Below are 27,020 nucleotides of genomic sequence, written 5' to 3'. Positions count from 1 at the left end.
ATGCAAAATTAACCATGACTTAGGGATGGATTTTCTATAAGAAAAAAAGGAAATATTAGCAAAAAAAAATTACTGGTATTGGTTATTTCTTAAGCTGAAGCTACTACTTGGATGTTCATACTATATTAAAAAAACTGAACTGTGCATATATATTATATATGTGCTTTTGTAAGTATAATAGAGTTGAAATAAAAATAAGAAAAATTGATTTTGTTTAAACGGGTGTTTGGCTGTGGTCACCCATACATATAGTTGATCAGAAAAAAGAAAAACACTTGAAGCCTGCTAAATTTTTGAGGAAACTATACTGCCCTCAAATTCTCAAGCTTGCTTGGATAACTCAAGATTCTTCCACCCTCACCATCCCCTGGATCCTGCATTTGCATGGATTGTGAAAGTTGTGCATTTCCCCCAGAAAAGTCACTTTCCCCAGTGCCCACATCAGATGCTGCCATAGATGGCTTTAGAATATCTTCCAAGGAGGCATACCAGGAATTGGGAGGGGATGAATAAGGGACATCCTTCTAGAGAGCAAAATCAGAGTCTGCCTGGTCTGATGGGTCATTCAAGGAACTTTCTCCACTGTTGGAACTTGGAGTCATTATTATTCCTGCCTGGCAGAATTTGGTATTTGCCATGGACTAGTGTTTTCTGTGTATTTCCCATTCTCCCTTTTTCTGAATGAGAATCTTTTTAAATGTTTTATTTATTTTTGAGAGAGAGAGAGAGAGAGAGAGAGAGAGCAAGGGAAAGGCAGAGAGAGAGGAAGACAGAGGATCTCAAGCAGACTTTGTGCTGAGAGCGGAGAGCTGGATGAACCATGAGATCATGACTTGAGCCACAGTCGTATGCTTAACTGTCTGAGCCACCCAGGTGCCCCCTTAATGAGAATTTTTTATTGTAATTATCCTATTCTACCCTCATGACTGTAATATTGGGTATTTGGGGAAGGTGAGGGGGGTAAACAACTGTCTTGTCTTTTAGCTATCAACTGCCAAACCATTAAGAGTAGATGGCAGAGGGGCGCCTGGGTGGCGCAGTCGGTTGAGCGTCCGACTTCAGCCAGGTCACGATCTCGCGGTCCGTGAGTTCGAGCCCCGCTTCGGGCTCTGGGCTGACGGCTCAGAGCCTGGAGCCTGTTTCCGATTCTGTGTCTCCCTCTCTCTCTGCCCCTCCCCCGTTCGTGCTCTGTCTCTCTCTGTCCCAAAAATAAATAAACGTTGAAGAGTAGATGGCAGAGCAGACTGCCGAGATTCCAGTCTTCCAGGTGAATGCAATAGAAACTCTGGGGTTGCTTTCCTTAGGGGTCTGATGAACGCATGCAGTGTAAAATGTCTGCATGCGAAGAAAGGTGTGCATGGGTATTAAGCAACTCAGGGGTGAGCTGTGGCAGACCTTATGGTCTGACTAAGCAAGTCCATGTTTTTAACCCTCTCTTTGACCTCTCACAAAGCCTGGGAAATGTAAGTACTATGCTTCTTTTCCAAGTCTCCTTTATGCAACTAGGGGTGGCCATATGACATAGTTTGGGTCAATCACACGTAAATGAAAAGGTTTTGGAGTGGCTTCTGGGAAAACTTTCTTACTTGATAAAGAGGAATAGCTGACATTGGTTGTCTCCCTTCTTTCTTTCTTGAATTTGGAAAGCATTTCAAGAAATCTTGCAGCCATGGGGAAAATGCCCTGAACCAATGCCAGCAACTGTCTACACCAACATTTCTTTAAAACATTTTTTTTAATGCTTATTTATTTTTGAGAGAGAGAAACAGAGGCTGAGCAAAGGAGAGGGAGACAGAGAATCTGAAGCAGGTTCCAGGCTCTGAGCTGTCAGCACAGAGCCTGACTGGACTCGAACTCATGAACTGTGAGATCATGACCTGAGCCGAAGTCTCAGAGCTTGACTGACTGAGCCATCCAGGTACTTCCCAACATTTTAGAATAACAACAAAGATGAGGAAAACCCTATGTTTAATTAAGCCACTGTTAGTTGATTTATTCTGTTATTTGCAGAAAAAAACACAAGACTGTATATGTAAAATATCTAACACTTACCAAGGCAAGTGTCCCTTTTTCATTTCCATCTGTCCATCTATTTCCTAGATCACTTAAGACAACTTTTAGAGGAAATTATAGTCCCACGATACTTTTTTTTTAAAGCAGAGGTCAAAACCATATATAGTATTTTAATTAGCAAAGGTGTCAGTTTCATAAAAGGTTAGAATAACATTTTCAATTTTGTTCCATTGTCTTATTTGTCATGCCTTATATTTTTATTGACTTTTTTGGTCAGAGTTTATTGCTCCAGCATCTTCCTAGAAGGGTCTACAATTGCACTAGGTCTATTTTAATTATTTCTTTCTGGACTCATTAACTTGTACCTGCCTACATAGACACTCCCCTGCCACTTTCTATAAGGTCACATAGCCTGGCACTTTCTGCCATTTATATTTGCTAGTTTAGCTGCTGCCTAAAAGCAGGGGTTGGTGCTCATAAAGAGATAAAACGGCCAACAGCAAGCAGCCCACCAGGTGTGATTGGAGAGCAGCGTTCTTTCTCCTAAAATCCCATTTTGGGATTACTCTTCTATCTGGCTGTTGAAAAGTTTTTAACCTTAAACCGTCTCTATAAAATTCTAATGTATTTGGGAGTCTCTGAAGTTCATTGGCTAAGCCGAGTTATGAGATAAGATTCAGGTGGAGAGTAATTAACAAAAAGTAGTGAGGATGTCAAAGTGGGACTGGGACCTGCCTGAGCAGGCAGACAGCCTTTGGAAAGGAGAAAAGGGGCACCGAGAAGGAAAGAGGGAGGGGCATCTAAACAATATTTCTACATAACATTTTGTCTTTGGGACCCGAAATACAGTGTTCAGGAAAGTACTTTTTTTTTTTTTTATAGATCAGTTATTTAATTAGGTTTTTGTAAGAAATTTAGAACACCAATTTGTGAGGGTAAACTCCATTCGTGAGAGAAAGCACAGAGTGGAGGGAGGTAGCCCTGTAGCTGAGGAACAGCTTTGATTTTTGGTGGAATTTGCGAGTCCACAGCTTTCTGATCAACCTTGCACTGCTGTGTAATCTCATATTTCTCTTTCTCCCTGTTGAAGATCTCATCTGCTGGTGTCTAGGTTTACGCAGCTTCTTAAAGTAAGCGTCTTTGAGCTGTTTGGGGATTTTCACACTATTGATATCAATTTTGGTGGAGGTGGCAAAGACAAATTTCTGGTGTGTTCTGTGCAGAGGAACTTGACTGAGGAAAGAGGTCTGGTCACAAGTACCAAGCCACTGCTCAGTTGCTTCAAGAAAACCACCCTCTTGCCTCTGTGGCGCCCAGTGAGGATGATGGAAATGGTCCTAGGGGCGATGATAGCTAGCAGTTTCCTCACATGTTGACTGAAAGGTTTTTTGCTGTGGCTCAACAGCTTTCGAGGCACATCTTCAGTAGGATAATACCTAGACATTTTGTAAAGTTTAACACTTGGGTACCACCCTTCTTGTCACACTAACTGGTTTTGTGACAGTAGCAAGTACCTTCTCCTTTTTCTTTTCAGTCCTGGATTTAGCTGCTGAATACTTCCTCCTGTACATAGCCTTTCTAGAATACATAGCTGATTGGGAATATCTGCCAATTCCTCTGACTAGGACAGGGTTTCGGCTGCAGTGGGGCTTCTTCTTCTTTAGCCTTGAGGTTATCCTTCTTAACCTTGCCACCAGCATCAGCCTTCTTGGCTTCAGGTGTCTTCTCCTTAGTATCGGCTTCTCAGCTTTTTCGTCCGCCAACTTGCAAGATGGGAAAGAGTCAGGAAAGTACTTTTGAAATAAAGTATTGCAGTTCAGCCAATTATTTTTCTGTTTGCCAATTATTCTTCCCAGATAATTTATAGAGGGCGCTAAAGGTGATCTGTAGGGAGCCTCAGAGTTTAAGGACTCCTTGAGTAATGATTGATTTCCTATTCTTTTTCTGGGCTGCTAAATGTTCTGCATTGTAATTCAGCTTTAAAAAAGACTTTGTGCAGGAGCACCTGGCTGGCTCAGTTGGTGGAGCTTAGGACTCTTGTTCTCTGGGTTGTGAGTTTGAACTCCACACTGGGTGTAGAGATTACTTAAAAACAGAAGCTTAAAAAATTTTTTTGTGGAGAATATTTTCAAAGGTGTAAAAAAATCTTGACTATATTGTTTTTATTTGTTTTCTCTTAAACCACCTTTCACTACCTTGGAAGAACACGGTGGTTTAGTGACACCCAAACTGGACACAGACACCCAGGACTATTGATTTAACACCACAGGGTGTTTGTGTTTTGTTTTGTTTTTTTTAAGTAGGCTGCATGCTCAGCGGGGAGCCAAATATGGTGCTTAAACTCAGAAACCTGAGATCAAGACCTGAGCTGGGATCAAGAATCAGATACTTAGGGGCGCCTGCGTGGCTCAGTCTGTTAAGCCTCTGACCCATGATCTCAGGATTCATGAGCTGGAACTCTGAGTCAGTCTCTGTGCTGACAGTTCTGTGCTGACAGCTCCCAGCCTGGAGCCTGCTTCGGATTCCATGTCTTCCTCTCTCTCTCTGCCCTCCCCCGCCGCCCCCCAAACTCGCTCTCTCTCTCAAAAATAAATAAATAAATAAAAATAACATAAAAAAAAAGAATCAGATGCTTAAAGGAGCCACCCAGGTGTCCCTACATCACAGTTTTAAATTTTATTTTTATTTACTTTAAAAATTTTTAAATATTTATTTTGAGAGAGAAAGAGCAAGCACACATGCAAGCTGGGGGGAGGGGGGGGAGAGAGAGAGAGAGAGAGAGAGAGAGAGAGAGAGAGAGAGAGAGAGACTCCTAAGCAGACTCCTTACTCTCAGCATAGAGTCTGACCGGGGCCCATCTCACAAACCAAACTGTGAACTCACGACCTGAGCCAATATCAAGAGTCTGATGCTTAACCCAGTGAGCTACCCAGGCCCCTCCCTATATCATAGGTTTTTAAACGCCAATTTTGAAAACACGACTGGGGGAATCTGGGGAGCTGGGCCGCCAACGACCCAGAACCTTTTCAAAATCAGCGGGAAGCTCTGTATGAAGAAATAAGCCACGTTCTGGGCATGCGTTATATGCAAAGCACTGCACTCCCTTGTCACTTGTTATCTTACAAGGAGACCTGCAAGACCAGGGGTTAGGGAGAGGCACCAGGCACCAGTTTTGTGCTTGCAGTAAACAGCATTCCAAGCTGGATGGGCTGCGCTTGGAGACGGAAGGTTTCCAGCGCCAGGAGCTGCCGCCAGGTGGAAGCGCACGCCCATGGGCCTTCGCTGCGGTCTTCGGTCCGGCCAATCAGGACTCGGGCAGGAGGGGGCGCGGCCGGTGGGGGCGGAGCCGGCCCGGCTCCTCAGAGGCCGGCTTCCTAGCTCCTCCGGCTGCGAGCGCGCGGCCGGGCGTCTCTCGATTCCTCCGGCCATGGAGAGGCTGACGTTGCCTTCCGGCGGCGCGGCGGTCGTGGACGAGTACTTGGAGTACCGAAGGTGAGGCTGCGGTTTGGCGGGGCGAGGAAAACCCGGGCGGGCCGCGTCCCCGTCGCCGGAGGAGGGCTGGTGGCGCGGACAGAAGCGGGGCGCCGCCCGCTGGGGCTCCGGGAATCTGTTCCCGGGTTGTTGGGGAGGCTTACTTACATTGATATAAGTTTCGTCTTTTTGTAATTCAATATTGTAATGACATGCAGTTCTATTCTAATAAGTCTCTTCCAAAAGTGTTTAAGAGGTCTCCCTATTTGACCCCTTCCAGGAAGAATTTTTAACTCTTCTATTTATGCCGAGGTCCAAGTGTTTTTATCTAAATGGCCACTGAAGAGTTACACATTGAGTGCTCTGGCGTTATAAGGAATAACAGACATCGTTTGCATGTTAGTTTAGTTAATAGGGTATGTCGTGAACTTTCAAACGTGCTCCCAACCCCGAGGTGCTGTTTTTAGGAGAAAGACACTACTGGTGTAGTTTCGGTGGTTCTGGAGAAACTCCTATCACGTAAATGGAAACAGAGCCACCGCTTTGGTTTGAGGACACGACTCACTGCCCTGGGCCCTGAGGAAAGCTGATGCACCTGCGGAGACGTGTTATTTTTTCCGGTCTCCCAAGAAACATTTTTGGTAGTTGGGAGACTGGGTGAGTGGGAATTCCTGGAGAGGGACAGGCTGGAGGATGTGCGGTTGAGAGCGGCGGCGGGGGTGGGTGGTGGGGGTGTGGAAAGGGGGGGCGGATTGGCCCCGGGGCGGGGGTGGGGGGTTGCGGGGAGGAGAATTGTGTGTGTAAAGCGGCGTGAGGCACTTTCCCGCTCCGCCTGGAAATCTGAGCGGCTTGGGAAACGTGAGCGAGAGGGGCTGCCCTGCTTAAAGGTGGTCGCTCCAAATCACCCAGGGGCGTTGGGGGAAACGGATTCCTTAGCTGATCTTCACTCCTTCTGGCTGTCTAGGTGGTATAGTTTTTGATAACAAGTAGAAATGGTAATTCTGAGTCAGACAAGTAAGAATGAGTAGCTCGATGGGTCAGGCCTTATCTCCAGTTCAGGTGGGGCCAGGTAAGGCCATGAGTCCTGTGCCCAGAACAGCTTCCATCCAACCCTCACCGCGGGCAGAGCCGGCTCCTTTAGCCTCCAAGTCTTCAGGGCTTTTCCCTGTGAGGGAGTTGTGGGCCTTGCTGTTGATTGATAACTTATTAGAGATTTAGATGTTTAGATGTGTGGATTGTGTGCCTTCATATATGGTCTTTTGCCTGGTTCAGATATTAAGGCCTGGTGGAAAATTATTTTTGTAGGGGAGCCTGGGTGGCGCAGTCGGTTAAGCGTCCGACTTCAGCCAGGTCACGATCTCGCGGTCCGGGAGTTCGAGCCCCGCGTCAGGCTCTGGGCTGATGGCTCAGAGCCTGGAGCCTGCTTCCGATTCTGTGTCTCCCTCTCTCTCTGCCCCTCCCTCGTTCATGCTCTGTCTCTCTCTGTCCCAAAAATAAATAAGCGTTGAAAAAAAAAAAGAAAATTATTTTTGTAAACATAAATAACCTGGAACAGTTCGCTGTAAAAGTTAGAGCCTTGCTACTCAAGGTGTAACAGTCATGGGCCAGTGGTATGGGCATCACCTGGGAACTTGTTGGAAATGCACACTCTCAGGCCCATTCCAAACCTATTAATCTGAATATGCATTTGAACTAGATCCCTTGGTTATTATGTAACTACCGTTTGAAATAGTGGCGGCTTGATTTTTTCCATAAGATTTTGAAGTTGTAGTTTTGGAATTCAACAATGATTACCCAATACAGATGTGGGTTTGAGCTTGTGCAGATCCAAGGGTATTTGTGGGTTTAAACTCCCAGCCAGGATTTGGGTTTCCATTACCCATGTTGTCTTCTGCACTGATGTTTTTTGTACTATTGTTTTTTTTTGAGGGGAGTACTGTTTTTAAAGGAGGAAAATATTAGAATTTTTAGGAGATTAGGCTCCAGCGTTTAATGAAAAGAATGAGCATGTTTGCTTCAGGATCAAAGGAAAAATTGTGATGGATTTGTGGTAATTCTCCAGTGATAAACCTGGATCGGTAAAGTCAGATGTTAGGAGTTCATTGTCTTCTTTATTTATAATCCTGTTTTACATGGGAAGCAAACGTTTTATTACCATTGTGTCTAATTTTGCTATTAACATAAGCCTAAAGTAAAAAATCAAAGCTGAAGCCGCATTTCCTTTGACTGTACAAGTATAGTTTAGTTTTAGAGTTTGCTATTTATAATCTGGAAAATAAATATTCAAGGCTTAAGAGACTTTTTTGTTCTTGTAGAATTGTTGGTGAGGACGATGGAGGGAAACATTTTACTCCTGAAGAATATGAAGAATACAAAAAAAAAGTATTACCGATGCGCTTACAAAACAGATTATTTGTGAGCTGGCGATCACCAACTGGAATGGATTGTAAACTTGTGGGTCCAGAGACACTGTGTTTTTGTACACATAGGTAAGATTAGAAAATATAAAACTATAGAAGAGTGTACTTCCTTTGATAAAGAACATTACTTGTGATAATTGAGAAACATTAAAAATAGGCTTTATATAATAACCCAGACACTGTCAAAAGTTTTTTTTTTGGTACAATTAAAAAATTTCCAGTATATCTTATTAGAACTCATTATGGAGTCCATCACCCTAAGTATCTTTTCTCTTGCAGTTGGTTAAACAAGATTGGTACCCCTGCAGCTTTGCCAGGGGTCTACTTCACCCACTATTCGATGAGGTACCAGAGGACAGGTCATCAGAATGCAAAACTGCCTTAAGAGTTGTTTGAGTTGACCCATAGTGAACAGGTTACAACCTACAAATAGAAGCTTTTCTCCTCAAAGTTACTAATCTCCCTTTGTATTTTAAGAAACATGTTGTGTTGATACCTTTCTTTAAACAAACAAAAATACAAGCACACAGCTTTTTATTGCAAATGGTCTTTTTCCAAGTAAAGCACAGGGAGGAAAGAAAATACAGGAGGCTCCAGTCATTGATGCGTATTGCCAATACCTGAGGTTTGCATTTAGCTGTGTTTGTTGTGTCCTACTTTAAATTTTACTACTGTCACAGATCACAGTTGTAAAACTCAAAAGGACAAAGCTGCATCATGAAAAAAAATCACTGAACCTATTATGTGTTTTCAGGTAACAACTTTTAACTTTCTGTTCAAAGAAACTGTGGAAGGAGAGCTGCCCTGTTCTGATAGTTTCTGGGGCGCTCTCGTGAGAGACTCTTTGTAGAGTTGCTATTTACAGACTTGCTGTCTGCCAAAGGTTGTTAAGCGGTTGCTAGGATGAGTAATGTTGTGTATAGATCTACTTGAAACGTATTTAGCAACCCGATGAAAAACACCATGGAGGAATGGAGGATGAGGGTTATGTTTGAGATCTTTCAGAATTGAAGAGGAGTTTGGTAAATTTGTGTTGGTTTTATCATTTATCTTTGTATAAATTTACTGCTAGTCTCATATATGTGTAATTACGTAGCATGGAATTAACCTTCAAAATTGACCCAACCCAACTTTCATCATTAAGTGCTTTAGTACCAGTTGAGCACTCAGTGAGATTTCTGTCTAAACTATTATTTTTCCCTATTATAAATATTATAATAATTATTATTTTTAAAAGATTTTTATTTTTATATTTTAAGTTTATTTATTATTTTTGATTGAGGGTGTGTGAGTGAGTGGGGGAGGGGCAGAGAGGGAGAAACCCAGGCAGGTCTCTGTACTGTCAGTGCAGAGCCCTGCGTGGGGCTCAAACTCACAAACCATGAGATCATGACCTGAGCTGAAGTCAGATGCTTAACTGACTGAGCCACTCAGGCATCCCTATTTATTATTATTTTTTTTAAAGTTTAGAGAGAGTATAAAGTGGGGGGGGAGAGCAGAGAGGAAGAGCGAGAATCCCAAGCAGGCTCTGCATTTTCAGTGCAGAGGCTCATGCAGGATTCGATCTCACAAACCATGATATTATGACCAGAGCTGAAATAAAAGTCAGATGCTTAACTGACTGAGCCACCAGGCGCCCCTATAAATACTATAATAATTATTAAGGTAAATGAAGAATATCCAGAAAAGTAGAAAGAAGACTCATCACCCAAAGCCAGCTGCTATCAATAAATTTTACTATATTCATGTATTTTTTCTTCACAGTTCATTTAGTTGTTAATTATGTGTGCTCACAAATATTAAGTTTTTAATGACAGATTCAGAGAAATGTTTCCCCATTGTTATGTAGTAATCACAAACAAGATTTTTTTTAATTTGAAAAAAATTTTTTGTTTTTAATTTTAGAGAGAGAGGGAGAGTGTGAGCCAGGGAGAGGGGCAGAGGAAGAAAGAGAATCAATCCCAAGTGAGCTCAATCCCACAACCCTGGGATCATGATCTGAGCTGAAATTGAGAGTTGGATGCTCACCTGACTAAGCCAGCCAGGCTCCACTTAAACAAGGTTTTTAATACCTGCTCAATATTCTAGCTAGTCCAGTGGTGTTCATTGTATGTTCCCCAGAGTCTTGGAGGAAGTCTCAGGGGTGTACCAGGTAGAAGGGGAGGTTAGGGGAAGGACAGACTCTAGTTCTGGCTCTTTCCCTTGCTTTAACCAATTCTGCTTTTATCTACTTTATATATTATGGTTCTGTAAAAGTTTTTATTTGAAAAAGGGGTTTCACTGCTAAAAATTTTAAAAACTGTTGTCTAGTGGTTTACTTATTCATTCCTTTATTAATGTGTTGTGTATGTATTTATGTGTGTATGTTGCTATTGTAAGTACTATTGCTGATATTATCTATGCACAAAACTCTTTATACACAGAATTATTTTGTTAGGGTATATTTTTAAAAAATGAACTGTCAGGTTAAAGGATTTTTTTCTATTAAATTTGATGATTTTATTTTTATTTTTATTTTTATTGAAGTGTAGTTGATATGTTAGTTTCAGGTGTATAACAGTGATTCAACAATTATATATATTAGGAAATGCTATATTTAAAATTATATACACTATGGAAATGATGGATCTTTTTAAGTTTCTTGAAACAGTAAATGAGATTGTTTCTTTTGTAACACTCCTGACAGCATTGTGAATTATGTATAGTATAAAAAATGTTGGTTCTCTCTGCTAAGTGAAAAATGATATCTCATTGCTATTTTAACTTGTACTACTTAGCTTAATATTGAGAATAATAAATTTAATATTTTTTTATTGAGTGTCACCTTAAGAGCAGGAAGTGACTAGCCTATTTAAGAAAATTACAGTGTTTTAATTAACAAAGAGCTTTTGCTTTTAAAAATGTTGACTATTTTGAAATTAAAAGTTAAAAATTAAATTATATTAAAATAAATTACATTATTGAACTCATATCAGTTTTAAGTAGCACACCTGTGAAAATAAATTTAAGTAATGCACTTTGATAAAAAGAATTTTTATAAAGAACCTTTTTCACACTCTTAGGTTGTCCATATTAAAGAATCTGTAGTGGTAAGTATTTTAAGGGGATTCTATTTCTTTGTATATTGCTGTGAAAATTGTTCTTAAATAACTAAAAATAAAAATATAAACGAGTGAAAGATTTTTCTGACCAATTTCTGACATAGTTGACAGAAATACTGCAAGGGAGTTGATTTTTACCTTACTAGCAAGAAAAACAAAATAAAAAAGAATAGTTGTGCATTTAACAGAATAGACCAATTCTAATTTCCAGCAATACTTGTATTGTTTTTACTTCTTCCCTTTTATTTTTTTAGGTATAAACAACATAAAACTGACTTTGAAACGATTCCACAGCAGCGCCCTATTAGTCTCCCTTGCCGAGTGACTGGCTGCCAGTGCAGGGCTTACCTTTATGTCCCTCTCAATGGTGCGCAGCCCATTCGCTGCAGGTGCAAGCACTTTGCCGATCAGCACAGGGCTGCGCCTGGCTTTATGTGCAATGCCTGTGAGTTAACGTTATTACAAACACACCCAACAGAATGTTTGTACTTCTTTATTGAATATTTAATGTGTCTTTGTGGCAGTTTTATTTAGCTGTGTTGTCAGTATTAAACAACACAGAAAAATTTGATGGACAGCTACTCTAACATGTTATTTTTGTGGAAAAACTTGGAGTTATTTGTATGCTTTGCAATCCTAAACCTTAACCTCATGTAATTAAAATAAGTTAAATGATAGTGATAGATTTTAAAGAATACCTAGATGTGATGTGATTTAAATTTTTGAGTGGGGATTTTATCAACTAAATTGTATTTACAGGCTTTTAAAAAGGATTTGATAAGTTGAAGAAAATGTTATGCTTTGCTGGTAGATTATTACGTTATTGCCTAAAGCATAGGCTGATGGGAAAAGCAAAATGTAACATAATAATTTTAACACTTTATTTGTGATAGCACTCTTACCTCAATAGCTGTACCCAAATCCCAGCCCCGATCCTTTAGGCCCTTTTACTTGATCATCCTTTTAAAAACCCCTTGAAATAGGTAGGACATTAGTTCAGTAATTTATTCAGGAGAGAGTTATTCCAGTTTTCATAGCAGTTGGAATTGAAATACGTTATAAAACATTTTTAATGACAGTGGCAGGAATAAATGTTTCATTGGCTATGGAAGTAGTCAAATAAAACTTATTTATTGTTTATTATGTACACACTTTTTGGAAGTGTGAGCATGTAAAATTTTGTTAATGGTGTATTTTGGCTTCCATTTCAGTATGGCTTGGGGTTTTTTTTTAATATATAGCAATTTTATTAAGATATAATTCAAATACTATATAACTGATCCATTTCAAGAGTATAGTTTAATGGTTTTTAATATACTCATAGAGTTGTGTGACCATCACCACAGTCAATTTTAGAACATTTTCATCACCCCCAAAAGAAACTCCATATCCATTAGTAGTCATTTCTTATTCCTTCTTCTCCCCCACCCCTAGGCAACCAATAATTACCTACTGTCTGTATGGACTTGCATATTGTAGACATTTCATATAAATGAATATGTAGCCTTTTGTAACTGGCTTCTTTCACTTAGCATGATGTTTGTGTGAGTCATCCATTTTGTAGCATGTATCAGTACTTCTTTCCTTTTTATTGTTAAACAGTATTCCATTGTGTCCTTTTTATGTCTGTGGGTTGGCTTTCCTATGTGGCTTTTATGGGGCATTAATCCATAGGGAGGTTTCCACATTATCTCTTCACCTGATCCTACCACTGGGCAGACATTTCCTAGCTCTCTGGTGTTAGCCCAATTTCTTTTGGTCCTAGCTGGTTTTTCCAGTCTTTTATTTTATTTTATTTTTCTGCTACATGCCTTACCTTGCCTTATTCACGTCAGTACCTTACAGAAGTAAGAGCAGTGGCCGGGAGGGAATTCTAGGGCTGGAGATTAGAGTTACAGAGGCCAGAGGACAGCATAGAGGGATCTGGATTCAGGTGATTGTGGCCAAGCTAAGCATTTTGAGGGCACACAGCTTAGTACCTGTATTTAAAGACATTTAACTCCCTTTACATCTTGATTCAGGTTCCAAGTGTTCAGGATTCCATAGTTGCTTCACTTGTGCTTGTGGTCAGCCTGCATATGCTCATGACACAGTAGTGGAAACTAAGCAAGAAAGACTTGCTCAGGGAAAACCAGTGGGACAGGATGTCCCTTATGCAGCAATGGGAGGTTTGACTGGCTTCAGCTCACTGGCAGAAGGCTACATGCGATTAGATGACAGTGGGATTGGTAAGTGACAATCTATGGAATGTGAGTTTGTCATACAGTTTTATGTGTGCTGACAATAGTGAAGCCCTATATTTGTTTTATACTTTATATTCTTTGTTTTTTTCCAGAAAAAGTCTCTCATTTTATTTTTTATAAAGGTTTTATTCCCACTATAAAATATATGGTTATTACAGAAAATTTAGAAAACACAAGAATAAAAGATCACGCCTACCCCAATACCCAAATCCCAACCCAACCCTGTTTGTAATAGCTGAATATTTCTTTTATTTGATATGATAGAGTTTACCTAACTGTTACCCTGTTGTATGCATGTTTTTGCCATTATAGCCATCTCATTTTGGAAACAGCCTTATGTCTATGTGTGCATATGTCTATGCGCGTGTGTACATGTTATCACATGATAATGTATGCACACACTGCTTGCATACATGAAAGTTAAGTAATATAGGGAAAAGTTCTGTTGGATGTGTCTTGAACTATTGAAGGTAGCTGGATTCTTCTTTTTTTGATCCTTCTGAGTTGACTAGGATTGGGGAGAATATGGTTCCCGTGTATTTATTTATTTATTTATTTTTAATGTTTATTTATTTTTGAAGGAGAGACAGAGCATGAGCGGGAGAGGGGCAGAGAGAGAGGGAGACACAGAATCCCAAGCCGGCTCCAGGCCCCGAGCTATCAGTGTAGAGCCTGATGCGGGGCTCAAACCCATGAACTGTGAGATCATGACCTGAGCCAAAGACCTGACCCAGAGTGGGTTGCCTAACTGATCCATCCAGGTGCCCCTATTTTTTTTAATTTTCTTAAAGTTTATTTATTTTGAGACAGAGAAACTGCACATGCGAGAGCGCGAGTGGAGTAAGGAAAGGGAAGGGTGGAGAGAAAGAGAGAATCCCGAGCAGGTTCCATGCTCACAGTGTGGAGCCCCATGCAGGGCTTGAACTTACCAACCATGAGATCATGACGTGAGCTGAAATCCAGAGTTGGTGGCTTAACCAACTGAACCACCTAGGGGCCCAGGTTCCTATCTACTTTAAATACTTTGTGTAGGGACTTTTTTGTATTCTTTTTTTTTTTCTCTCATTTTTTCATTACAAAAATTATATAAAGATGAACAAACATTTTCTTGTTATAAAGATTCAAACAATAGAAATGAAGCCAACTGGTGGCTCAGTTGGCTAAGCGCTGGACTCTTGATTTCAGCTCAGGTCATGATTTCATGGTTTGTGAGTTTGAGTTCCCTGTAGGGCTCCATGCTAATAGCACAGAGCCTGCTTGGGATTCTTTTTGTCCCTCTCTCTCTGCACCTCTCCTTCCACCCCAAATAAATAAATAAACTGAAAAAAAAGAAAAATGAAGTACTACAAGGACCCCTTAAACACTTCTCTTTACCCGAGATTCTTTTCAGAGAGTAATTTGCTGTCAACAATTGATATTTATTTTTCTTTTTAGCATACATTTTTATAGATTTTTATCTTGGAAAAAATTTGAAGGCCTGTCATATCAGGACACACAAATCTATTTAATTCTTTTAAACTGCTGCATAATATTTCACACTATAGATTTATCAGGTTTTCTAAACCATTTCTGTGATTTTTTTTCTTTTTTTTCCCTGAGACTTTTTGCTTTTAATAAATCAACAATGCTGCACTAAAGGTGCACAGTCAGACAAATGTACATATTTACAGTTCTTGGGAGCGTTTCCTTGTAAAATGCAAGTGCATGGGGCTGATCTTGCCTTCTCAGCCCTGCCCACTGGCCAGGCCCCCTTTGATCATGGTGCTTTGTGGGCTTTTCTAAACCTTGTTCATGAAATTTAGATGGTTTCCTTTTTGTTTTTTGCCTTTACATACAGTCCTGCCAAAAACATCCTTGAACTTGCTTCCTTGTATACTACATAAATTTGAGCCTAAGGTAGATACAGAGAAGTAGAATAATTGTTGGGTTGAAGTGTGTGAGATTTAATACATGCTGTCAAATTGCCTTCCAACAATGCCTCACTTGTTTATGCTTCCTCTAATGATTTTTTAGCTTCCCTGTTTCTCACATTTATGCTGATCATTGATATCATTAAACCCAATTTTTTTCCAGTCTGACCTGTGAAATGTTATTGTTTCAGTTTGATTTCCCTAGTTATTAGTGGGATAAGAGTCTTCTCGTAGTTATTGGCCATTTTACTTTCTATACTTATCTGTTCATATACTTTGCTCACTTTTATGCTTTTAACTTTTCTCATTTATTTATTGGAAGTCTTCTATATTCTGTCTACTGATCTTTTGTCATTTACTTTGCAGATATTTTCTTCCAATCTGTCATTTGTTGTCTTGGCTTTTTTTTTTTTTTTTTTTAATGTTTACATATTTATTTTTGAAAGAGAGAGAAGACAAGCAGGGGAGAGGCAGAGAGAGAGAGGGAGACACAGAATCCAAAGCAGGCTCCAAGCTCCAGGCTCCAAGCTGTCAGCACAGAGCCTGATGCAGGGCTTGAACTCATGAACCGTGAGATCATGACCTGAGCCGAAGTCAGATACTTAACCGACTGAGCCACTCAGGTGCCCCTTGGTTTGTGTTTGTTTAATAGAGTTTTTAAATTTTGGAGGCAATTTTATAATTATGTTCACCTTCATTTTACTTTAATACTTAATTTTTTTGTTTTTTCATGTATTTGGAATATATTTTTTGGGAAAGTGTGAGTTATGTATAACTTCAGGTTTTGTCCAAATTGGTGGCAAGTTATCCAAACACAGTTCTTTCCCTAGTTATTTGAAAGTTTATCTTTCTCACATTCTGTCATACTCACTGTTTTGTGGCATTGGACTATTTGTCTATCTTGTGCCAATATTACATACATTTAATTATTATTCCTCATAGAGTGTTTTGATGTTTGGTATGGTAAATTCCTCCTGTTTGTGTGAGTATGTGTGTGTGTGTGTGTGTGTGTGTTTCAAGATTCCTTGATATATCTTTGCATTTTCTCTTCTAGGTAATTTTACAACTAGCTTGTTAAATTCCATAAGTAAATCATTTTTCAGTTTTCTTGGATGCATGATCGTATTAAACTCATGAAATAGTTACAGAACATCCAGTTATAAGTGACAGAAAAAATAATGATGTTGTTGATGATTGCAACTTTGTACTGCCAGGAGTCTTTCTAGCCTCTTTACATCTATTAACTCATTTAGTCCTCCCTATAACTTTGAGTTAGGTACTATTATTACTTTTATTTTGCAGATAAGGAAACTCAGCACAGAAAAGTGCAATGTCTCGTTCTTTGTTATTCAGCTAGTAAGCGGTAGGTTTGGCACTAACTCAGAAATTGTTCTGAGCTTGTTAGTGTGCCTCATTGTTGCCTCTTTCTGTGCAACAACCATACTGTTTTCAATACTATAACTTTATAATAAATTAATATTTATGATTTCATTTTGTTACTTAAGAATTTTCTTGTGGCATCTGGGTGGCTCAGTTGGTTGAGCATCTGACTTTGGTTCAGGTCATGATCTCGTGGTTCACAAGTTTGAGCCCCATGTCGGGCTCTGTGCTGACAGCTCAGAACCTGGAGCATGCTTCAAATTCTGTCTCCTTCTTTCTTTGCCCCTCCCCTGCTCGTGCTGTATCTCTCTCTCTCTCTCTCAAAAATAAGTAAAAACATTAAAAAAAAAAGAATTTTCCTGACTATTCTTATTCTCTAATTTTTTCAGAACTTTGGCATTATTTTTTGAAAACATTCTATTATTACAAAATATTCTATTATTTAGTTGATAACACATTGAATGTATACATTAATGTAGGAAGAATTGATATTTTATTTTTTTATATTTATTGTTATTTTTTTAAGAGAGCATAAGCAGGGGAGAAGGGCAGAGTTAGAGAATCTTTTTTTTTTTTAATTTTTTTTAATGTTTATTTATTTCTGACAGAGAGAGAGACAGAGCATGAGCAGGGGAGGGGCAGAGAGAGAGGGAGACACAGTATCTGAAGCAGGCTCCAGGCTCTGAGCTGTCAGCACAGAGCCTGACACGGGGCTCGAACTCACAGACCGCGATATCATGACCTGAGCTGAAGTCAGATGCTCAACTGACTGAGCCACCCAGGCGCCCTGAATTTTTAAAGTTTATTTATTTATTTTGAGAGAGGGAAAGCGAGCAGGGGAGAGTCAGAGAGAGAGGGAGAGAACCCCAAGCAGGCTCTGCACTGTCAGCACAGAGCCTGATGTGGGGCTTGAACCCACAAACCATGAGATCATGACCTGGCAAAACCAAGAGTCAGGTGCTTAACAAACTGAACCACCCAGGTGCCCTGATTGAGAGAGAGAGAGAAAGAGAGAGAGAGAGAGTGAGTCTTAAGCAGGCTCTACCACGCTCAGCATGGAGCTCAACAACCCTGGGATCATGACCTGAGCTGGAATCAAGAGTCAGCCGTTCAACTGACTGAGCCACCCAGGTGCCCCAGGAAGAATTGATATTTTAAAATATTGAGTATCTTCATTTGTCTTTTTCTATGTAGGGTGGAATTCTGAAGTTATCTTCATGAAAGTCCTCTATGTCTTAATTTTCTTAATTCTATTTATAGGTATTTCCTTTTTTTTTTTTTTTAAATAGCTATCATACGTGGGTTTTTTTTTTTCCTTCCTTTAAATTTTCTAGCTGGTTATTATTTGTTTATAAAAAAGCAAATGTTGGCTGGCTCACTCAGTAGGGCATGTGACTCTTGATCTTGGGGGTTATGGGTTCAAGTCACACATTGGTTGTGGAAGCCTACTTAAAATTAAAAAAAAAAAAGATTGCTTCTTTTACCAGTCATTATTACTTACTCTTAAGAGTTTAAAATAAATGTTTGGTTGATGTTGTAAATAATGGTATTTTTGCCTTTTCCAATATTTCTGGCTCTTACTCTTGACTAGTTACAATGGCTGGTACTTGCAGAACAGTGCTAGGGAATAGTGGGAAGAGCTGGCATATTTGCCTTCTTGTAACTTCTGGTATTTTATCACTTAAGCATCTTTATAATGTAAGGAAAGAAAATCTCTCCCTTTTTTGCCCCCTGGGGAAGGTGGGGTGAAGAAAGGTGAGAGTGAAGAGAGGAAATAAGTTGTTTTTGTCTTGATATCAGATGTAGGGGAGCCTGGGGCAGAGGGACATCTGCTCTGTTAGCTATGTAGAGTCCTGGACAGAGATGGTATCTTGCTGGAATTTGGTTCCTTTATGACGCAGAAGGAGTCCATCATTTCCAACTCCTAGTGGGTGGTTGGCAGGCAGTTGAGCTGTTAGGCCGTGGACATGCTCTGACATTTATCATAGCAAGGGGACACCGAGCAGAGCTAAAGGTGGGTCCCCTGAGCTCTGGGGGATTCAATAGAGGAAGTTGTAGGCATTGAGGAGTCTGACTTTTAGTGAGAACACGCGTTAGGACCTACCAAGCTGTGGGTCTAAATTACCACTTACCAGCCTTGAGCATTTGAGATAAGTAGTGCATTCAGCAGCCAGAGGACAGCACAAGGACCTGAGTGGACCTGAGTCCCTTGTCTTATATTCCTACAAGCCACATGAGACAGGAGCTAGGGAAGGAACAGACAGGAATCTGAAAAAATGAGCAATTGTTTAGGTTTAGGTTATAAGGAAGTACTCAGTTTTATTTATTTATTTTTTTAAGATTGTTTTTTAGGTTTATTTATTTTGAGAGAGAGAGAGAGAGAGAGAGCGCATGCAAATGAGCATGAAAGGGGGAGGGGCAGAGAGAGAGGGAGAGAGAGTGAATCCCAAGCAGTCTCTGTACTGTCAATTCAGAGCCCCATGCGGGGTTTGATCTTAACGGACTGTGAGATCATGACCTGAGCCAAAATCAAGAGTCGGACACTTAACCGACTGTGCCCCCAGCTTCCTTACTTTTGATTTAAAAGTCAGTGTAGTGGGGCGCCTGGGTGGCGCAGTCGGTTGGGCGTCCGACTTCAGCCAGGTCACGATCTCGCGGTCCGGGAGTTCGAGCCCCGCGTCAGGCTCTGGGCTGATGGCTCAGAGCCTGGAGCCTGTTTCCGATTCTGTGTCTCCCTTTCTCTCTGCCCCTCCCCCGTTCATGCTCTGTCTCTCTCTGTCGCAAAAATAAATAAATGTTGAAAAAAAAAAAAGTCAGTGTAGTTAGCAATGGGTATTCATAATTTGTGGATGAATCTTTATTTAATTGAATTTTTCTTTATTTTTCATACTTCGTTTTGAGATGGTTTCCTAGAGAGGAACAGAGTAAAAACACACTTATTCTGCCCTCTTCAATTAGAGGTTCTTTGTCACGAATGTCTTGCTTTTTAAATTTTTAAAAAAATGTTTATGTATTTTTGAGAGAGCATGCACATAAGCAGGGGAGGGGCAGAGAGAGACGGAGACACAGAACCTGAAGCAGGCTCCAGGCTCTGAGCTGTCAGTACAGAGCCTGATGTGGGGCTCGAACCCATGAATTCCAAGATCATGGCCTGAGCTGAAGTTGGATGCTTAACTGACTAAGCCACCCAGGCCCCATGAATGACTTGCTTTTGATAGTGTTTTTGTGACTATATTAAGGTTTTATTCATGCATAATTTTTTTTCTGTGAAGAAGATCTCTGAGAAATAAAAAAATACTTTTACCTAGTTCCCTTTACATGGCAGATAAAAATTTAACTAAAAATTTCTTTTTTATAGAAAGGATTTTTCTAATTATTCTGCTGAGGTTCTAATTTATTTTGCACGGAAATAACTTTTTTGTATTTTAACAGAGAGATTTAATTTTCATTCTTCATGCATTTTGTTATCAGGTGCACCTTCAATGGAATTTTTAGACTCTCCAGTTACAGCCATGGACCACCCATTTCTGAAAGCATTTCAAGCATCATCTAGTTCTTCTCCAGAAACACTAACAGATGGTAATGAAAATAAATTGACAAATATTTTTGGATGTGGTAAATAAGAATGTAGATTGATTTCATTTTTTAGATCTTTTTTTCTTCAGTATTACCACAATTTGGTTATCATTTTACTTTTTAACCATGCACTGAGAAAAAAGTAAGAAACTTCTTTTGGTGGGCAAAATTTCTAAACAGGAGCATTATGAGTATTCTAATAATTCAATAATTTAAAGTTTTAAAACCTTATTTTTGCATGTGATTGTTTTGATGTCTGAGTAAGAGAGCCCTCTAGTGGACTGCCTTGATCCTTCAGGCTCTCCCAATCAGGATGTAATCCAGTGGTAAGTATAAATTAGCAAGGTTTTGTCATTTATAAATTATGCATATACATATAAATTATACATTATACATATACATGAGTTTTATTAATTTTTAAGCACTTGTATTCTATTTCCTTTATTAAGACAAAACATTGAAGAAGGAATTTTTTTTTAGTGTTTATTTTTGAGAGAGAGAGAGACAGGGCACGAGCAGGGGAGGGCAGAAAGAAAGAGGAAGATACAGAATCTGAAGTAGTTTCCAGGCTCGAACTGTCAGCACAGAGCCCAATACGGGGTTTGAACTCACAGACCATGAGATCATGACCTGAGCCGAAGTCGGACGCTTTAACCGACTGAGCCACCTAGGTGCCCCTGAAGAAGGAATTTTAATGGTGCATTAGGTATTTAATATTTGCAAGTATTTTTAAATGAGATTTTTTTTTTAATAATTTCATATAATCTTTTCATGTACCCTGACTTTCTCCACAAGGGATTTTAGGGCTACTTACATACTTACAAAAACAACACACAACAAAGTAATGATAAAATATAGATAGAAGTAAGAAATGTAAACCAAGAAAAAGGATACAATTATATCAACTTTCCAGGTTGATGTAATTGCTGATGATGTAATTAAGCTTTAGTTTTGACTGAGTGTAGTGGCATCCAAGGCACAGAGAAAGGTGTGATCAGCCAAATACTTTTAATTATTAGAAAGACTCATCATATTATTGTGAGTTCCACAGTGTTAATGAAAGGTATACTGGTGCTGGATTTTATTTTATTTTATTTTATTTTATTTTATTTTATTTTATTTTATTTTATTTTATTTTATTTTATTTTATTATTCTATTCTATTCTATTTTATTATTATTATTTCTTAACATTTATTTATTTCCGAGAGAGAGAGGCAGAGCATGAGCGGGGGAGGGGGAGAGAGAGATACAGAATCTGAAGCAGGTTCTAGGTTCTGAGCTGTTTGTTAGCACAGAGCCCAATGCAGGGCTCGAACACACTAACTGCGAGACCACAACCTGCGCTGAAGTTGGATGCTCAACCAACTGAGCCACCCAGGCACCCCACCAGTGGTAGATTTTAAAGATGTGTCTATAGTGTGAACCTCAATGATGCAGTGGCCCAAGGTCCTTGAAAACTTTTTTCAGCAAATGCAGCATGTGGTTGCTCATTTCTGATAGTCACCTTGATAAAAGTGGTGAAATACTGTTTTACCGGATAAATGGTAACATATCATTAAAATGCAACGCAATGAAGGTGATTCTACAAGTGACTTAGCTCAAATGGTCCAACATGATCCAGAGAAAGACCCGTAGTTTTGAGATGAATGGATAGGCAGCACATATTCTAAGCATTTTTTCTTACTTTTCTCAATAGGCTTTTGTTAGATAGTTGACAGAGTGTGGTTATACTCTGTGCTGATTGTCTGTAGTTAGGTGATTTTTGTGTTGCTGGTTGTGGTGAATTTATATGCTTTGAAAACTAGAACATGTATTCACGTTGATATTCTTTTTTGGATATGAAAGGACCCAAGCAGCACATTCCCCTGAAATGAAGGTGAACTTTTCATGGAACAAGGCTCTTAGTGCCCTTAGTGTTTTCTTCATGAAATCCTGATTTTCCTTCCTGAAGCAATTTTAAATTCCTTTTACAACATAAACTATTGCTTGTTTAGCTTTAAAAAGTGAATACCAAAGGGGAGCCTGGGTGGCTCACTTGGTTGAGCATCTGACTCTTGATTTTGGCTCAGGTCATGATCCAGGGTTGTGGGATCTAGCCCTGCATCAGGCTCTGTGCTGAGCATGGAGCCCACTTAAGATTCTGTCTCTCCCTCTGCCCCTCTCCCCTGCTCTCTTTCTCTCTCTCAAAAAAAAAAAAAAAAAAAAAAAAAAGGAATACCATGGAAAATGGTTAAAATTATTTTCGTTTTGAAAAGTTTCAAAGCAGGTAGTATCTTGGTTGCTTATACACACTGCCATAGTCCATTCGGGTGGCTATAACAAAATACCATAGACTGTGTAGCTTATAAACAAAAATTTATTTCTCATGGTTCTGGAGGTAGGGAAATCCAAGATCAGGGCACCAGCATGGTTGTGTTCCGGTGAAGGTCCTCTTCTTGGTTCATAGCTGGTCCCTTCTCATTGTGTCCTCATACAGTGGAAGAGTTGAGGGATCTCTGTAAGAGCACCAGTCCCATTTGTGAGGATTCCACACTCATGACCTAACACCTCCCAAAGACCCCACCTCTTAAGACCATCTCACTAGGCATTATGATTTCAACAGATGAATTTGAGGGGAACACAAACATTCAGACCATAGCATAGACCTTCTGTAATTACTTCTGTGTGTTATTGGTTATGGTGTTACATGAATTTCTAGTTTCACTATAAAATTTAAAATGTCGTTGAAGAAAGCAAAGTGTGCTCTTATGTGAAGAAGCTATATGGTATTATTTAATATGAACCAGTTGGACATTAGCAGAATGTTTGCCAATAAAAATTACTTTGTCTTACAATGCTCTGAACTCTAAAAAATAATTAGGTGTAGGATTAATTACCATTTAGACCATTCTGGTTTGAAAAATAAGAATTCATCATTGGTAACAGTAAAGTTTTCGTTCTTTTTTTTTTTTTAATTTCAGGAGAATTTATAATGATGTAAATATATCACATAGAATTTTTTTTCTTTATTAGTAGGTACAAGTGGTCAAGTTGCTTCCTTAAAGAGACCTGAAGAGGATGATATGGCTTTCTTTGAAAGACGATACCAAGAAAGGGTAAGTCTGTGGGGAAATCTGCTTACTTTAAGCATTTACTTGTGACAAAGACACAGTAGAATTACATATTGATTGTGGATCATCATTGAAAATAATTTATAAAGTCTCTACTTATAGCTGTATTAGGACTTGAGGCTTATTTAGAATGATTCAGAGAGAAACAGGATGAATGAATAATATGATATCTAATATGCTAATTTATGAAGGTCATAAATATTGATTAAATATACAAATAAAATCGTCAATAATAAACACCAACCATCAGCAGATTTGTAAATTACGTGTATCTTGAATTCTTTTTTTTAATCTTGAAATTTTAATATGTAATATTTCTTCTTCTCAGTGCATTCAAGGTATATCTAGACTCAAATTAAAATTACCCATTAGTCTTTAAGAAACAGAACACAAAACCTAAATGTATGTTAGCGATCCTGAGAGCTCAGCAACTGTAGTATTGATGTTTTCCCAGTTTTCACTAGTGATAATTTTCATCAGTTCTCCACCACACTATAAACTCCTTAGGGATAAACAGTATTTCGTTCCTTTTTATATTTTCTTCAGAATTAACTACAGTGCATTGCACATAATAACTTTTCAATAAATATTTATGGAAAATTGAAAAAGTAAACACTTATTGATTGATCATCACTTTCATACATCTCATAAAGTTACACATTTGATGTGTTTCCTGGCAGTGTTCATATTTGATAGCTTTATTTTTGGTTATTGCCAGATGAAAGTGTGTTGGTTTGATGAGGTATGGGGAATGGTATCCATCCATATGGTACATTACCCAAAGTGCTTTCCTTAGGATTATTTTATAGTTGTTCAGTGGCTATTTATTATCTCTCCAACTGGGTAATAAGTGATAAGAAAGTAAAGACACTCTTGTCACTTTTTGTTGTAGCTTATTGAGTAACTGAAGGGTGGTAAAAGGAGACCATTAAATAAATTCACCTTCCAAGAGGAGAGGAAGGGTGTAGGGGGCAGAGATCAGCTTGGTTTTCCTGATGAAGAATTTTGAAGCAGAGGGGGAGTGTCCTAGATATGATTTAAGGCAGAGAAAGAACTAGAACTTTTTGCAGTGATGCAAATGTTCTATACCTGTGCTGTAGCTATTCATTATATGTAGCTCTATAAATCTAAATTTAAATCAACTGAAACTTAAAATTATTTTCCTCAGTCACACCAGCCACATTTCAATTGCTCAGTAGGCCACGTATGGCTAGTGGCTACCTTAACTAGAAAGTACTCATCTAAAGGTAAAAGGTGGTGGTAGGATCTCTGGAAGGGAGATTAAATGGCCAGAGTGAAGAAAGAAAAGGCTATTTTTACAGTATCATTAAGGATAGACTTTTTGAATTAAATCAGTCTCCATTCTTGGAATACACAGGTGCACAGCTGAATTTTAGTTTTTCGTCCTAGGCTCATGAGGAACAGTGTTCTAGAACTCCTTCCTTCCTTCCTCCAGAAGCCTGGGTAGTATTGACTACCTTGAAAACATGCCAGTTGGTGTTTGCTTGTGGGAAGATAATGGGGGGAGTTCTTATCTATGATTGTTTTAGAGGATATACCTGGCCAATCCAGGCTACTTATAAATAGACCTAGAATTTATGGATTTATGAGATGTAGTTTATAACTCTCCAGCTTGTGTGATTTGTGGATTTATGAGACACAGCTTATAAACTCGCCAGCCTGTGTGATTAATGGAGTATAAAAACTAAGAAGTTCAAAGCTAAACAACTTCTTCTGAGCTGACATGTACTATACACATTATTAGTACTTGCATTTTACTCCATGCACTGTTGAGGGAAAAGGGATAACTAGGAAGCTCAATCTGATAGGTCAGGGCCCCTTTAGAAAGCAATGCGATGTCTGTATCTGGTTTTTGCTTGTATCCTTTGCTAATCATTGGTAACATTTAGTGTGGGGAAGGATCTATGATAAATATGAGTTGGCTTTGATAGTTGATGCCTTTGTGGTAACATGGTTTACTAACTACTTTTAGATATTATTGAAGAGTTGCTTCATTGCTTTTATATCTTAGGTCAAGTTATTTTCTTCCATTGTGGATGACCCTTGGTCTCCTATCCCCAAGAAAGGAGAATTTTATTAAGTAAACAGTTATCAAAGGCCAACTAGGTGCAAGGTGCTATTGCTATTAGTGCCAGGAAATTGAAAAAGAAAAAAGGAAGGGGGAGATATCTTTGCTCTTCAGACACTAGACTAGGTGGATGTATTTGCTAAGTACTATTTTAAGTGAGGAAACCCTGCTTTAGCTTTGTTTGGTTGTTTAGCATTTTCTCTCTTTTTTGATATTACATAAAGCTAACACTTGGCCCTAAATGAGGGGAAAGGATTTGTTGACTGCTTATCAAGTACCTAGATCTTTATATATACGATCTTATTTACACCTTTAGAACAACCCTGAGAACCACCTATTATTATGACCTTTTTTTTTTTTTTTTACAAATGAGAAAATTATTGGTTATGTAGCTTGTCTCAAATAGTTAATAAATGGTAAAGATTCAAAAACGCTTTTATAATCTTTGCCTATAATCTTTGCCTTAATATAAGGTATTTTTTGGAGGTCTTTCAGATGACCTGCTGACTGATCCAGTGTATAAGAGTGATATAAATGTATGATTTCTTTTTTTTTTCCTTTAAAGCTTATTTATTTATTTTTGAGACAGAGGGAGGAAGAGGAAGTGGGGGAGGGGCAGAGAGAGAGAGAGAGAGAGAGAGAGAGGGAGGGAGGGGGAGGGAATCCCAGGCAGGCTCTGTACTGTCAGCACAGAGCCCAATGCGTGGCTCGAACCCACGAACCATGAGTTTGTGACCTGAGCCAAAGTCAGATGCTTAACCAACTGAGCCACCCAGGCACCCCTGAATGTATGATTTCTGAATCAGGTCCTAACCAACTCAGAGAGGAGAGAGAGCGGAAAAAATGGGGATGAGACAAATGTAAGATATAAACATTTTATTATTGGGATGTTATGATTTACAATTTGGTAAGATTGGGTACTAGGTCCCTTCTGGTTTCTTGATATTATTCCTATCACCTTAGAAGGTAGGAGTCCCTGCCTCCACCTATCATGCCCCATATTTTGTCCCCCTTTCTCTTGCAGAGAGAAGGCAGTGGTGTTGCCTCTGGGAATTGTAAGAGGCAAGTGGGCTCTCTGTTCTCTGGGACCTTTTTTCCCATGGAAGGGGTTTAAATGTTTCCAAAAGGTCAGAAAGCCACTAGTAGGGAATGCAAGCTGCTTCTTTGCTTCAGTTATAGTGGAGCCTTCAGAGATGTAACTGTGGAAATGTGAAAACCAGAATTAGAGGAAACTGTCCTTACAGTAGCCCATGTGCCAGAGATAATTCAGCTGCATTAGGTATATTCTGTAGGGAATATGCATAGGCTGGATGTATGGTTAGCTTTTTAAGCTTTTGTAAGACAGTTCTTAAGTGGAAGTTAAAATACACTTAGTAATTTTCTCCAAAGCAATATTTGGTTGAAATCAAACCACAGTTTAAAAATGCAGTTAGGTCCCTTTAACTATTAGATTTTGGCTTTAGAATTTAGCAGCTTAAGAATTGCTAAGTAACTGTGTGAAATGGCTGTGATAAATGAGACATGAATCCAAATAAGGTGTGTACAACCTTTTTTTCTTTAGGATGTTTTACACATTATTGTATCAACAAATATTTTAATTTTACAGATAAAAATGGAAAAGGTTGCTAAGCAGAAAGGAAAAGCACCGTTGCCATCAAGTACAAAACCTTCATGAAGACTATCAAATTAAAACCATCATCCAAATA

The 27,020-nt window shown here is 39.0% G+C and overlaps 1 protein-coding gene and 1 pseudogene across 2 annotated transcripts; one reads left to right on the top strand and one right to left on the bottom strand.

The window, feature by feature from the left end:
• Positions 1-2,908: 2,908 nt before the first annotated feature.
• LOC112866360 (large ribosomal subunit protein eL6 pseudogene) lies at positions 2,909-3,466 on the bottom strand (annotated as a pseudogene).
• A 1,893-nt stretch (positions 3,467-5,359) lies between these two features.
• FAM221A (family with sequence similarity 221 member A) lies at positions 5,360-27,020 on the top strand. 2 transcript variants are annotated; one of them, XM_025929913.2, is made up of 7 exons: positions 5,360-5,505; positions 7,800-7,973; positions 11,260-11,450; positions 13,027-13,233; positions 20,010-20,117; positions 23,128-23,210; positions 26,921-27,020. In XM_025929913.2, the coding sequence occupies exons 1-7, from the start codon at positions 5,441-5,443 to the stop codon at positions 26,987-26,989; spliced, it is 897 nt and encodes a 298-aa protein (XP_025785698.2). In that variant the 5' UTR covers positions 5,360-5,440; the 3' UTR covers positions 26,990-27,020. The 2 variants fall into 2 exon arrangements, with proteins under 2 accessions (XP_025785698.2, XP_086550424.1); XM_086694298.1 differs by lacking the exon at positions 5,360-5,505 and adding an exon at positions 5,985-6,141.

The sequence above is a fragment of the Puma concolor genome, chromosome A2 (assembly GCF_028749965.1).
Source record: "Puma concolor isolate L17-30 chromosome A2, mPumCon1.1.hap2, whole genome shotgun sequence".
NCBI lineage: Eukaryota > Metazoa > Chordata > Mammalia > Carnivora > Felidae > Puma > Puma concolor.
The sequence above is the reverse complement of the archived record's forward strand: the minus strand, read 5'-3'. Positions and strand labels throughout refer to the sequence as shown.

What these genes read in the sequence shown, in the direction of transcription:
- FAM221A (XM_086694298.1), top strand. Translation starts at nt 6,074, where the DNA reads ATGCACCTGCGGAGACGTGTTATTTTTTCCGGTCTCCCAAGAAACATT. An exon ending in TCCAGAAACACTAACAGATG is followed by an intron (nt 20,118 to 23,127) that starts GTAATGAAAATA and finishes TTTCTTTATTAG; the next exon opens with TAGGTACAAGTGGTCAAGTT. An exon ending in AAAGACGATACCAAGAAAGG is followed by an intron (nt 23,211 to 26,920) that starts GTAAGTCTGTGG and finishes TTAATTTTACAG; the next exon opens with ATAAAAATGGAAAAGGTTGC.